Source organism: Phasianus colchicus, chromosome 4 (genome assembly GCF_987193195.1).
Source record: "Phasianus colchicus chromosome 4, bPhaCol1.hap1.1, whole genome shotgun sequence".
In the NCBI taxonomy this organism is placed as follows: Eukaryota; Metazoa; Chordata; class Aves; order Galliformes; family Phasianidae; genus Phasianus; species Phasianus colchicus.
The window spans coordinates 29,714,520-29,728,207 of record NC_143439.1 but is presented as its reverse complement, the minus strand read 5'-3'; the positions used below and the strand labels follow the sequence as shown (position 1 = coordinate 29,728,207).

At 42.7% G+C, this 13,688-nt stretch overlaps 1 protein-coding gene across 4 annotated transcripts in view; it reads right to left on the bottom strand.

Annotated features, from left to right (window-relative positions):
- Positions 1–13,688, bottom strand: part of ADGRL3 (adhesion G protein-coupled receptor L3) — a 490,651-nt gene that overhangs the window by 93,707 nt on the left and 383,256 nt on the right. For all 4 annotated transcript variants that reach the window (XM_090139058.1, XM_090139055.1, XM_090139056.1 and 1 more), the window contains 3 exons: positions 12,081–12,386; positions 9,964–10,067; positions 3,114–3,299 (listed from right to left, as the gene is read on the bottom strand). In XM_090139058.1, the coding sequence (XP_089995184.1) occupies positions 3,114–3,299; positions 9,964–10,067; positions 12,081–12,386 (596 nt within the window). The remainder of the gene's footprint in view (positions 1–3,113; positions 3,300–9,963; positions 10,068–12,080; positions 12,387–13,688) is intronic.

The following is a 13,688-nucleotide window of genomic DNA, read 5'->3' as shown; positions in this document are numbered from 1 at the left end:
TTCTGAATGCAGAAAGGGCCACCTAAAAGGTTGCAAAAGAATGACATGCGGATCAGATTTAATATTTCCAGTTGAGACCATTTTCTCCTCTTTAGATTAAACTGCTTCTTAAGGGCTAACCTTTCCAGTTCTCTTTCACATTGAGTTGTCCTTTCCTTTGTAATTACTAGACCTAAACACTTCATATGCTGAATAGCTTTTCCATAAAGAATCCCACCTTTATAATAAGAGCCACATTTAAGACTGTACGTTGATATGTACTTGCATGCCTCCTACCAGATAACTGCACTTCAGCGTGTCATGAAATTCAAATAGGCACTTATTTACCTCGATGGGACTTAGCAGGCTGTCTGCAACAACGAGCAAACATGAGACTGCTCTGCAACAGTGCAACTAAAGTCTGGCTGCTCAGAGCTGCTGTCTTTGCTGGGTTGTGTTTTGCAGATCTACCTGGGTTGAAAATGGAGATGGAGAATCTCCAGGGAGATTAAAGGGTGACTTGTACTCTCAACTCATGGCAGTGCCATCCCATTAGTACAGCTGAGAGCCAGATTTGTCCCTGAGAGTTCTGAGGCTCCGAAACAAACAAAATACACCGAGGTATTGTGCAATGCCTAATTTCAATTTCTAATTCATCAATTTGTAACAGTGGAAATCTTCCCCTGGGTAAATGTGGCCCTATGAAGACTTTACAGACAAATGGAGATCAAAGAAAGCCATGCTGGAAATTACAGAGCTATCCACTCGGGGGTCTCACCAGTCTGCTATACAACAATTATTACCTTAATTAAGCCTGATCCAGTGGAAAGCATAAAGCTTTTAGTGACAAGAAAGTGGCTCCTGAAAGATGATGGCTTTTAAAAACTCTGATTATGCCAGTTTATTTCAATTCATTGTACATCAGCTTATAAAAAAAAAAGACAAAAGTAAAAGAGCACAGGTGACTACTTTCAGATGGAGCATGAAGGCAAATCCCCAGCACATTTCCTTTAATGACTGAAAGAATATTTAATGGCTAATGCTCACTTTATTTCTCCTTTCTGACCAAACAACACTAACTAAAACTCCTTGCAAATGAGTTTTTCCTTTTTTTTTTTCTTTCTTTTTTTTTTTTTTTTTTGGAAATATTCTTGATCAGCGAAGGGGAAAATGGAGCAGTAACTCTGCTGCCTTTTGTTTGCCCAATACTACTTCCAAGCCAAATTCATGCATTCTTAAATGAACACAGAACAGTTGCTCTTCTAAAGAATTAAGTGGGGAATGAGAGCAAGTAAATTACCGAACCTGTCATTTGGATCACTGATTCGCGTCGCTGTTTTGCAGGACTCCACACGGTCCAGAATTTTAATGTGGAGTGCAATTGATTTGTATAAGCTGCTTGTGCAAAGCTGTTGGTGGATGAAAAACCTGCAAAGGGAACCACAGGAGTGACAGCAGAGCTGAGTGGCTCTGCCTCACCGAACCTGTCAGTCCCCTTGGTAACTCCCACCCGTCACCAAGACACAGCCCCATTCTGTGTAATTGGAATGAACAGCAGGAGGTGGGATTTAAAAGATGAAAAATATGTGCTTGCAAAGCTGAAGTGACAAAATGTTGGGTGTGGCTAGGGCATATTCAGAAGAGCAAGCAGACTACAATCATGAAACCTGTTAGTAGGTGACATTAATTGCTGGTTTTACCTGATACTGTCAGATATCACCATAATTTCAAACAAAACCATGGTTTGATTATAACGGAAATGTTATGCTGATGTAACAGTTAATACAATTATTTCTGACACGGTTATAAAATAGCTGGAAGCAGCACTAATTACAAGCATCAGGATAACCCAATTCACAGCACATGCAAAGCACATGATATGCAGGACGACTTCAGTTCCCACGCAGCTGTAATCTTAAACAATCCTGAAGCCCTTCACATTTAAAAGAGAATATGTCAACAGTAGTATCTTACAACAAAAAGACAATGTTACTTCACTGAAAAATACGTCTCGTCTGAAGACATGGAAGAAACTTCAAGCTTAGCTGGGATCATTTTTTCCCTGTATAACCTCACAATAAAATTCTCTTTACATTTACATGGATGCCAGGACTGTCAGAGCCAGCTACATTACTAACAGCAGAATTTGGGGTCTTTTCTTAAGTAGGTGGCCAATAGAGCCATATGCTGGTAGCCACAAGGTTCAGTTGGTCATTGTTCTGATAACAGGCCTGCACAGCGCAGTGCTTGAATTCCAAGTAAGTCTTATCCCATGTGTTTACATGAGATTCCGTGATGAAGAGGGCCCTAGTCTAAGGAAACCCTATATTTAAATATATTCCTGCAGACTCCACGGCCTGTATTTTCTCCCACAACTGGCAACTTCTAGCGCCTTTAATATGTAGCGAGTACATTTAACTCTGGCAGAGGGCAAAGAAACCACAGAGTCATCATGTAGAAAAGTGCTTCTGGGCTATGTGATAGGCAATCATTTCAAAGGCCCTCTAATACAAAGTCGTCTTCAGCACCTCAGATGTAAATATGCTGACATCTTATGTTTCTTTGATAAATGTATCTCAAGTGTAAATAAATTTTTGCTTGCTTTTATTTGTTTATGTTTATGCATACTAGAGCCCATTTGAACTTCACATTCAGCATTTTTTGACGTTACACAATGAAAAATCAAAAATCAGACTCTGCGTTTTTGGGTTTTAAAAATTCAGATTTTCTAGTTTATATTACTCAGACAGATTCAGTACTGGAAATGCTACACAAAATTCTGGTCTCAGTCACACTGGCACAAATCCACAATAATTGCCATGGTATCACTTGACTTATTCTCATACTGAGCTATGAGAGCTGAGACCATGACGAAGTACCTGGAATTTATCCATCTACACATCTAAGGGTATACATTTCCCAGCACCAACAGTACACTCGGCATTTACAACTGTTTCATTCCTCAACAGAATAAAATACACTGTAAACAAAAACTGCCAGGTACTCTTGTCTACTAAGAAAAAAATCACTGCCTTCAAATGGCACCTGTTCAGAAAGAGATTTCTAGTAGCTCTCCAGGAACAGCCAAACCTTTCTCCAGCCTTTCGTCCCTTCCCCAGGACCTTTGTTCTTACCTTATTCAAGCTGCGTGCAGCACTGTCCTTCCCACCTGGCGTCAGGTTTCGGAGCTGCACATCAAGTAAGTTCACCAGTTGAACCATGGCAGACACGGAGTATGTGATGTCACCAGCATACAAGTGGTTTCTGGTGTGCTCCGCAAGCTCTCGGGCAATATTGGCAGCCATCTCTCCTGACTTCATCTGTAATGGAGAAAGCAGGATAAAAGGTTGACCCTTAGCGCTTAGTTTGACATTAATCCAGTCCTCTCAGCCTCACAGGTTTAAGTGAGTCAGTTCTTTGCAAAGCAACGCTCTCAGGAAGGAAACATGTATGTAGACTCTCCTGTCAAGAAAGAGCTGATTCTGATTCCAGAAAATTATTTGATAGTGAATAGGTGATTCCTGTTACAACTCCCGGACAAAAAAAGTTCCTTGCAGAAGGAACAAAAATAGATGACACAGCCCAGATGAACAAGAGAAAAAATACTGTCAATTCCCATTACATGGATTTATTAAATAGGCACTAGTTTAACACTTAGCACTTGCACACAGGAGATGTACTCCTCACCACAATGGCTGCCACTTCTGTAATAAGCCTAGTGATTCTTAGCTTAAAAGCATACTAACTCAGGAACAAAAGGCTTAAGGCTTCAAACAAAGGCCTGTAGGAAGGGAAAATCAAGTATGCTGTTTGGCTGTATTTCCTACTAAAAGATTTTTATTACCTAATTGAGTCATAAAATTAATGAATCACCTGTAGTGGAATTCACTGCATAATTATTTGGGAAGTTCTTTTTTTTCTTTTTAATTTGAGGTTTTTCACTTTTTTACTGGCTCTGTATTGCTCTCCTATCCTTCTGCCCTATCCCTTCTTGTTCCACAAGGACTTAGGGTAGAGCAGCTGGTCCTATGGCCTTTCTATAAGCAATTCACCACAGAAGTTCTATTGCAACTTTCTGATCCTTCTTCATTACATGCTACTCTGATCTGGAATGCATATCCATGGGGAATATGTCAGGCATAAAGAGAAGTTACACAGGATGACATTTAAATGAAGCCCCAATTCTCTGTCAGGCTCAATGACCAACTCCACTGTGTTCTTCACATGAAATTTCCAATTGTTTCATCTTCCAAGAGTTAGAAATCAGATATCTATCTTCCTCTCTCAATATCTGGTGCTTATTATAAAAACAGGATTCTAGGGAAATACTGCAGGCAGAGCTTCTACCTCCCAGTAAATCAATTAGCTCAGTTATAAATGAATAACTTACTTCCATCAATTTGACAGCAACAGCCCATCTGATTTAATGAGAACTAACTGAAGATGTTCATATGCTCATCTTCGGAGAATTAAACCATATGATGACATAGATAAGACAAATAAAGGAGATAATGTGGTGTTCTTCCCAATAGAGCAATGATAACATATATTCAAAAACTGAATTATTTCTTCTTTATTACACACAAAGCTAATGCCATAGAAACCGGATTGTATCCTTATAGCTGCCTGTTTTCCTAAGCAGCTGAAGAAGGCCACTTGTCAGCATAGAGGCTAATTTTCGATCTCTTCTGTTGGTACCCATGACATTAAAGAAGAACTCCATCAAATTCCTTTATGTAAAAAAATCAACTTCAAGATTTTCCTGCAATTTGTCCCTGAAGCTTAACGTGTATCATGACAAATAATGTTTTCATAAACATTACAGAAAATTGCAGAAGTGCAAGTGCTTTTGCTCAGAAAAAAAACTGCTACTCACATTTGATGTTTACATTTTCTCTTGGATGTATCTTTTCAGACTGCCCTACTCAAAAATAATTGCTCAGTTGCTACAAAGGGAAACCCAAGAGTGTTCTTTTCTTGGAACAAGGCTCTTCTACTGAACTGCAAGTTATCATTGCTCCTACCTGTCTGTAAAAACAACGTGGGCTGATCATTAATAAATTCCTTTCCTTTTATGTTACGCTGATCACCAGTTCTAAAAACAACTTTGAAGAATTCTTGTTTGACCAAATAAAAACCCTAAAATTGAAGAAAGGCCTGAGAAAAGGCATATTAATACTCAACATTTGTCAAGTCTTGGGTCACAAACTCATTTCAAATTTCCTGATGCATCTTTGGACAGTGTGTCTGGTTGAGGGACTAATGACCTATATCCTGGCACCACCACTTAATTCCAGTCTTCTTTCTTCAGTGTCACCCAGAAGCAGCAGCTACAAGCCCCCACAACAGAGCTGAGACACTTTTCCCATCCTGCCTATAAGCATATTGCAAAGAGTACCCAATATGATGGTCATATGACATGGTAATGCCAGCTTCCCTCATTCTTTTGAGAGCTTCACGTGGAAGCTCTCTGTGCAGTGTTCTCCATGCAGTTTTGACATAGTCACCACATCCACAGGAAGTGGCAACAATCCTACAAGGTTCTTAGAGGGTCAAGTTGTCACTGCAAGGCAGGAAGAAGTAGAGAAAAATGCATAAGTAACTCTTTCTGACTTGAATCTTTTTTTTTTTTCCTGCACTGACTGTTAAAAAATTAAAATTCGAAAAAAAAAAAAAAACAAAAAAACAGCAAAGAGTGGATTATGGGATAAGAGAAAGCATTCTGTTCAAACCAAATTTAATGTCTGGTTGTTCTGGGTGATTTTTAGCTTTTTTTGCAAACTGCTTAAATCTCGTCTTGGAATGCTAATTTGAAGGAAAGAGAATGCTTTTCCTGTCAAAATCCAAACACACAAAACAGATTCTTCTGTCTCTGTCAGAAACTGCTCCCCCTCTTTCATGTGAGCATGCTGGCAGGTTTCTACCTAGTCTTATAAATGAGCACTGACGCACCTGAAACTGCACTGTGCAACACTTGCTAACATTTTCCTAGTTTGCATTACTCTCTCTCTTATTCTTACAGCCGAAATGACTGTGAAGTAATAGTTGTTAGATAGGGCATAAATTCTTGCCTGCTTCATATACTCAAAGAAGAGAATTAGTAATAGTAGCAGAGTAAAGCAGTGGAACAGGTTACCCAGAGATGTGATGGAGACACTCAAAGTCAGGCTGGATGGGGCTCTGAGCACCCTGATGTAGCTGTAGGCGTCCCTGTTTCCCAGATGGCCTTTTAAGAGTCCCTTTCAACTGAAATGATTCTATGAATTATGGAGTTTTGTTTGGAAAGGCTAACAACTCTCCTGCAGCATGTTTGCTGCTTCATTCCTACCTTTCTCAGAAGCGATCAACTGCAGAAGAGGTCAACAGAATAAAAATGGGGGAAACTGCAAAGAACAATTTATGAAAGAAAATTCAGAGGAAATAAAAGATGCTGGGGAAGAGAGCAAGTGCGCTGAAACATCAGTGGCAAAAATATTTTCCTGCAGCCTGGGGCTAACAATGATATAAAAGGAGGGTATGAAAGTCTGAATGAGGATTTTTAAACCAGTGGCTCACAGATGGATCAGTCAGCTCCAAAGACCACAGAGTTGATGTCACTTTCTGAAGGGACAAACATCTGACAGGTTTCATCTGGCACCACCAGCTGCCAGCATGGGGCTATGGGGCAGCTTTCAGTACTGCCAAGACTTCATGGCCATTTTGTTTCCCTAGCAGAGGTTTCATTCATGCAATATGGTCAGAGCACATCTACCATCCTTTTTCTGAAGAAGAAAATGACATTCCACTCAACTTTGCTTTTTTCCTTTTCTTGGATGATAACTAAGGATATAACTGACACGTTACAAATGCTGGCTGTCCAACAAAGAGGTGTATGGCAGTTCTCTACAGAGCACAACAGACTTAGAGAACAGTGAAAAACTGTATTTGAAATTATATTCAAACAACTTTCAGGAATCTGCATTTAACATCCCATTACTAATGTGCCAGCTGCAGCATCTGCTGCTTCAAGTACACTATAATGCATTGAACACAAACTGGCAGAAGCATCCTGGATGTAGTATTGCACTGTGGTATCATTAAGACTTTGCCTTCACCCTTAGGCCTGGATACTCCTGGAGGATGTAACACTTCTTATTCTACTAGAGAGGTTATTCTCTCTTTCAGAGCCTCAAAATTGAGCCCAGTGGGGCCTCTCCCCCCCAGGAATCACCTACAACTGAGAGCCGCAGCAAGGAAAGACATTTTCAGGCATATCACATACTGCGCAAAGGCCAGTACTGATGAAAGCAAGAGGTAAAACAAACAGGCTAAGGCTGAATGTATGACCTCATGATTAGAACGATGCAATGTATCCAAAGCTGACCTTTTTGCTTCCTTTTACTGCTTCAGTATAGAAATAACCCACACAGCAGTGCATAATTCAATAGCCCTGGCAAGTTTATTCTCCTGCAATGTTACGAGGGCATGGTAGGCACCAACAATAAAGTTAAAGTAAATGTCAAGGGGGCAATGAATTGCTGAAGCGGACATTTGTTCTGATCTTCCATCAAGCACAATAACTCTAATGGAAGCTAACAGAGAGTTGTAAAACCTAATACTATGATGCAAGCAGGCAAAAACCCAATGTACAGCCTGAGCACAGCAGGAAAAAGAAAAGAAGAAAGTAACAATCCTTACTTCACTATAGATACATGAAAGCAAGTATGGCATTCCCCTGCCATTCCTTCTGGTTTGGCTGAAAGGGAATCCCATCATCCTTCTTCCTGAGCAGTTTGGACCCAGCAGGTTGCAGTAAGAATTTCTGAGGCACACAGCAGACAAGAATGAAGACACAGTGGGTAGGAATAAATCTTGACTGCTTAAGTGTTCCTACCCATTTTGTATGCAGTGCTATGATTACAGAGGCAGTGGGATGGGTGACCAGGGAGGATCTGAGAGCTGGGGACAAAAGGAGAGCTCAGCTGCAGGTGACAGACATACCCTACCTCCATTGCATGGCTGACTTCTGCTTCCTCCAGCTGGCCTCACAGCATCCAGAAGGGGAGCTGGCTTTGGCCTGGAGGAAGAAGGCTCCTTTATCAGCTTTAGAGAGCCAAAGGAGCAGGTTCAGAGCAGTGGTGTCCTGTCCACAGTGGGGAAATATGAAACCAGTGACCAGTGTACAGATATACCAGTCCCTGACTCTAAGCATAGTGGTGATTTAAAGCTCCTCACTCAGGCAGGGATACCATGTGGCTATCGGCTATTTCACAAGTAATTTGAAATCCAGCTTTCCATAGTGGTTAGACCACATGGTCCCAAGATCCCAGCCACCCAGGAACAAAAAGGTTAGACCCAGAGCTGTCTGTCAGACACCCCTAGTCTTCCCACCAACTTGTGAAAGGTTCCCGAAGTTGAACATAGCTAAATTCCTCCAGAAAAAACAACACTTTCTTCCTCTTCCACCCCTCCCACCCCCCAAAAAAACCCCAAACCCACAAACAGTCCCAGTTGTGGCCTGCTGGGCATCTCTGAAAACCTGGCTCTTCAATTTTAGCCTGCTTTGAAAGCGCATAACAAATTAAATGGGGCTCATTTGTTACGCAAATGATAGCTGTGGTTTCAAATAAAGTAAGCCTAACCTTGATGGAAATTTCATCAGTGCAGGCTATTATTTCCCTCTGCTAATGGCTAATGGCCTAGCCATCTTCACTGAGCAGCAAGAGGTCTCCCAGCCGCCTGGGTGAATTATGACTGGAGTAAGCAATATTAACCCCTCCAGGATAAGTACGTGGGTCATAAAACAAGAACTGCACAGCTGCTAATGGCAGCAAAGGCAGTCTTTATTAATCAGCTAGCCTGAGCATGTGGCAGGAGAGCTGCCCACTCTCCTGTGTGGGACAAAAGCACCAGGAAGTACCAGGGGCTTCCTAACAGCTGTTCTGTGTCACTGTAGCTTTGCCTGAATTTATATCTTTCCCTCATTTTGGGGAGGCATGGGTATAAACACAGACTAAGTGGGATAGGATTGACTGGGGATGTAAATGCTAGTTATTCACAGGTTGTTGAGATGCTAAGATGGGAGATGGGGAGGAGAAAGACAAACAAGCTCATCTGTAAGGTCACCTGTTCACCAGTGAGCACGAGTGTTCCTGGAGTGCAGCAGTGCTGCTACCGTGCTGTAGCGCAGCTAGCCTGCAACATTGGGACTTTCTTGCTCCTGCTAAAGGAGCAAATAAATCCACACAAATTGCTATAATAAGGATTCAGCCCACAGACTCTGTGGCGTAAACACACATCTGGTCTCTGTTTGTAATGAAATCAGCTGAAAGCACCACTGTGCATTAATAACAAAAATGTTCAACATATTGCTACCAAATAAGCTCTGCTTGTCTTGAACTTCCATTGTCACATGTTAATGCACTTTTAACAGTGATAAATGATGAAGTGCTACAAAACATTCATCAAGGGACTTAGGAGTAAAAAGTAACGCATTACTGCAGTGTTATTTTCTATTCTAGTAGTCCTTTTACAGTTCGGGAAGAAGTTAAGAACAAAAAGTCAGTAGCACAATGCAAACATTTCATACTGAGCTTGCCTTTCTCCAGTACAGATTTCTCAGCTACAGGATTTATCCTGCATTGCATGGAAGGAGAAAATCCCTGGGGATTCATGCAAAGGAAAGTTTCCTTTTGCAATAAGTTGGCACTTTCATATGTCCACCCACCACCTCCTCCTCCCTCTTCCTCCTTTTCTTGCCACAAACAAGAACTGTCATTCATTCTACATTAATTCCACTCTCCAGCTCCTTTTCTTTGCCTTTCCTTCACCCTCTTTCCCTTAATTTCCAGGTTTTTACAGTCCTTCTTTCTCCTTGCAATTCTTAGCTACTACAGATTGCTCATGCTTTAAGAGTGATTGTTGGTCACTTTGGGTTCTCTGCTGTGAAACAGCCAAGGAGCTGAGGAAGGCCAGCACACAGACTCGGTGTGGGGAAGGTTTTACCTTCTGAGTGATGTGGTTGATCCAGGGAGAAGAGCAGTTGCTGAGATCTGGTCCCTGGGGCTCCCAGATTCCATCTGGTGCAAGACACCGGAAAGTTGCAACACCTGGAAAAGGAAAGCCACTGTGTTCAGTGTTACTGGTCACATACTCCATTTCACCAGATAAAAACTATGGACAGAGGGCTTTGCCTCAGGTCAGGCAGGAAAAGTTCCAGGCAGTAAGAAAGCGGGGCTGGATCTCAACCACTGACCCAGCGCCCCAAGTGCTGGCCTAGCCATTTTGCCTGCTCTGCCCCACCACTAGTGTCTCAGGATCAGATCATGAGCTTCTTCTTCCTTGTCCCCTGATGTGTAAATATTTTATGAATATTTTACTGCTCTGGATTTTCATTAAACCATTTGGGTGGAAAAAATAAAAAAGTTTAAATGCTATAAATGCTAAGATTAATGCTGAGTTTTATCATCCATCCCTGACCATCAAGACAGATGTTAGAGGAGAGTTCTGTCTGGCATGAGCCTCCCAGATCCCAGCTGCAAAAGACAGTAAAGAGACTCGGGACAAAGAGAAACACATCCAAAATGGTGCAGTTAAAGACTTCTAAAAAACAAGACAGCAGAAAGCCAGTACACAGATGAAAGACTCTGCATCCTGTAAAGCGCTCTGCCCTGCAGAGCCAAACTTTTCAACGGGGGAGTGAATTACATAGTAGGTCTGATGGCAGTGCCGATTAAAACCAGTGAGGGTTTGCTGATGCCTTCAAAGGGAGTGGGAAGAGGCCCACTGCTAATGTACCACAGCTTTTAACAAATAACATGAATCACTGAAAACAGAGATCAGAAAGGCTTATTGCCTACTCCAGACCGTCAACAAGCTGGGTCTGTTCTTTTTTATTTTCTTAGCTATTTTCATGCAGTCCTTTGCTCTTCTGCTCAGAAAATAGCTCTCTGCATCCGACCTTCATTTTCCCTTTCTATCATTTTCCCTTCTTGCAGTTTCAGTTCAGACTACCTCTTCCTCTCTCTGGGAACCACACGATACCTTTTGCACACCTAATTTTACCAAGCGGGGCTGAGTAAAAACATTCCTTACCTACTCTCACCACTGATGTCTTTCCATGACTCTTATACTTGAGGTACATTTTATCACCCTGATCTCACTGAATTCAAGAGAGAATCAGAATTTGAATACACAGGTGTGAATGGCTCTCCAGGGCAGTGGAGTGGAGAATTAATAGTCTCCTCCGCAAGCCAGATCCCTCCAGCCCTTATTTTCAGGCAGTTTCCTCCATCTTCCGATTTCTTCCTGGCAAGCAGGTTCTCAGGGCATGACACCAAGACTAGCTTGAAAAATAAGTTCTTTTTGAAAACAGCATTAAAATAGAGTAAACTAAACCATATGCCAAAGCCCATTATTTAGTCAACTGTGTTCTGATTTGGACAGAAAATATCCATAAGCAAACTTTTGGGAGAAAACAACTGAGAGAAGAGTAGAAGAAAAGCAGCAAGATGCAACAAGCTGTAAACCGTTTTGAAAGGTTTGGCTTTGTTGCCACTCTACTTTCCCTGCTGATGGCACCAGATACTGGCTGTTTGGAAAAATCACTCATGTTGGTTGAGAAGTCCAGTCAGGGAATACCCGTGCTCAGAAAGGTTAGCCATAACCTTTGGAATGCAAACAGTGAGGTACAGAGTTTTGGTAAAATACATGTTTTGTTGTTTTTTTTCTTCTCCAAACAAGTGAAGTGTCAGCCATCAACATATCAACAGTGAGTCCAGAGGCTACAAATACAGGCAGGGCAGGGATAACAGGTACACTGCATACAGCTTATGGAGACAAGATTTCCTAGAGTGCATCAAGCTCAACTTCACAAGTTAGCTTCACCTCTCCTTCAGTGAGAGTCTAGAATGACAAGGATCCTCTGCAACGTGCTTAGCATACGGAGGCATAGGTCAAGCCATAATCCAACAAAGTAACACAGAACTGACAAAGGGCAGCAATGTACTGCATTGTTGAAAGTATGTATGCCACAGGAGCCCAGAGCCAACTTGATAACACACTTGCAGTATCCTACAGACAAATGCAGATGGCTTGCTGTGTCCTCTCAACCCTTCACTCACCTATTGAGCCCATGGGACACGGTTGCTTTGCCATTTGTCCCTGCCGGGTGCGAGACCACATAATATCACGGGCTTCCATAGGGTCGCAGCTCTCGGCACCAGCTGGGGGCAGCTGGGAGGAGGCAGGTGGGAGGTGTGTGGTCATCTCATCAGGGACATCAGCCATGGGCGAGGGCATGCTGGTGCTCCTGTTCCTCCTGCCCAAAGCCGAGGTGGTGGTGGGGCGGCCAGTGCTGCTGGTGGCCGTTCGTGCTGTGGTGCTGGCAGTGGTGCTCGCCGGGCCCAGTGCCCCTGATGTTGATACCCCTGAAATAGAGCCAGAGTCAATTAAAGGCAGTCAGGAGCAAAGGGAGACACTGTGCACCTAAGCCTCGACCCAAGGATGCCCCATCTGACTGCCACCCAGAGCGGCCTGCTGGATATAGCAGGAGCTACAATTAGAGCAGCGCTTGCTGCCTTTAAGAGGGACACAGCTAGGGAAGTACATACGGGAGTAATGACCCCCAGTGCAAAAATGATTTTTCAAAAGCACTAGCATCTGATAAAAATAAAGCAGAATTTCACACCCTCTCCATTTTTCTTTCCGGCATTTTAATGTATAAATCTTATTTTCTGTCTTTTAGGGAGCATCTAGCACAGAAGCGCTTTTAATTTTCTATTTTTGTTGCTGAAAGCCCAGCTGGTTTGATCAGGAAAATACAATAAAAAAGCTCTTCACCACAAACCCATCTCCCAAAATATGAAGAATGGCAGCAGAGGGAAGGATGGACACAGGACACTCTCTGGAGCAAGCTGCTCATTTTCTCCCTCATGCCTTGCAGTCTAGTCCTGACACCGTGCTCAGCCCCTCAAGCAGCAGACTGTGTGGCAGCACAAAGGCACACAACAGCCCAGCCACATCCTCAGGGGTGTAATCCTCAGAGGCTATTTCATTTAAAACTGGAGCTGGGCATCCAGCAGCAAGAGGTGGAAAACTTGCTTTTGAAATGCATTAACCTGTCCTGCACCCTGCTACAGCTGTGCTAAGTGTAGTAAATGCTGAAGACTTTGTCTCCTAATTAGACCAAGGTCTTGGCACTGTTTGCACATTTGCATGGACTTCTTCATCTCTTGTCCTGAAATTTCAGGTGGGAAAACCAAGTCAGGCTCCCTCCAATTGTCTTACCATGTCCCCCCATACCCAGCTCATACAGAATGCTGCTTCTCCCATCTTCCAGAGATAAGTGTCCTCCCGCCTCTCTTAACATTAACATTCTACTCCCACCAAATGCTAGACTTTCACAACTGCCCCACCAATCTCCCCAGCAGTATAGGCACAGCAAGCCAAAGGAGGACCTATGGATAGCCATCCTCCTTGTCTGATACCTGTCCCCCTCAAATTCCCATGCCACAACAGCTCTTTAACATCCCATTCTCCCAGCAGCCAAAAATCTCTCAGCGACACAAGTCGTTTCACATCCAGCAAAAGGAATCTGAGTTTTTATATTAAAGACAGCCATGTGTGAATGCCAGCCTAGCCAGAAATTAAAATTAAATGTGAGAATCACCCTGTTGCCCTGAGCACCAACCCCCCAGCTACTCAGCTGTGTGAGCAGGCTCAGTATGTGA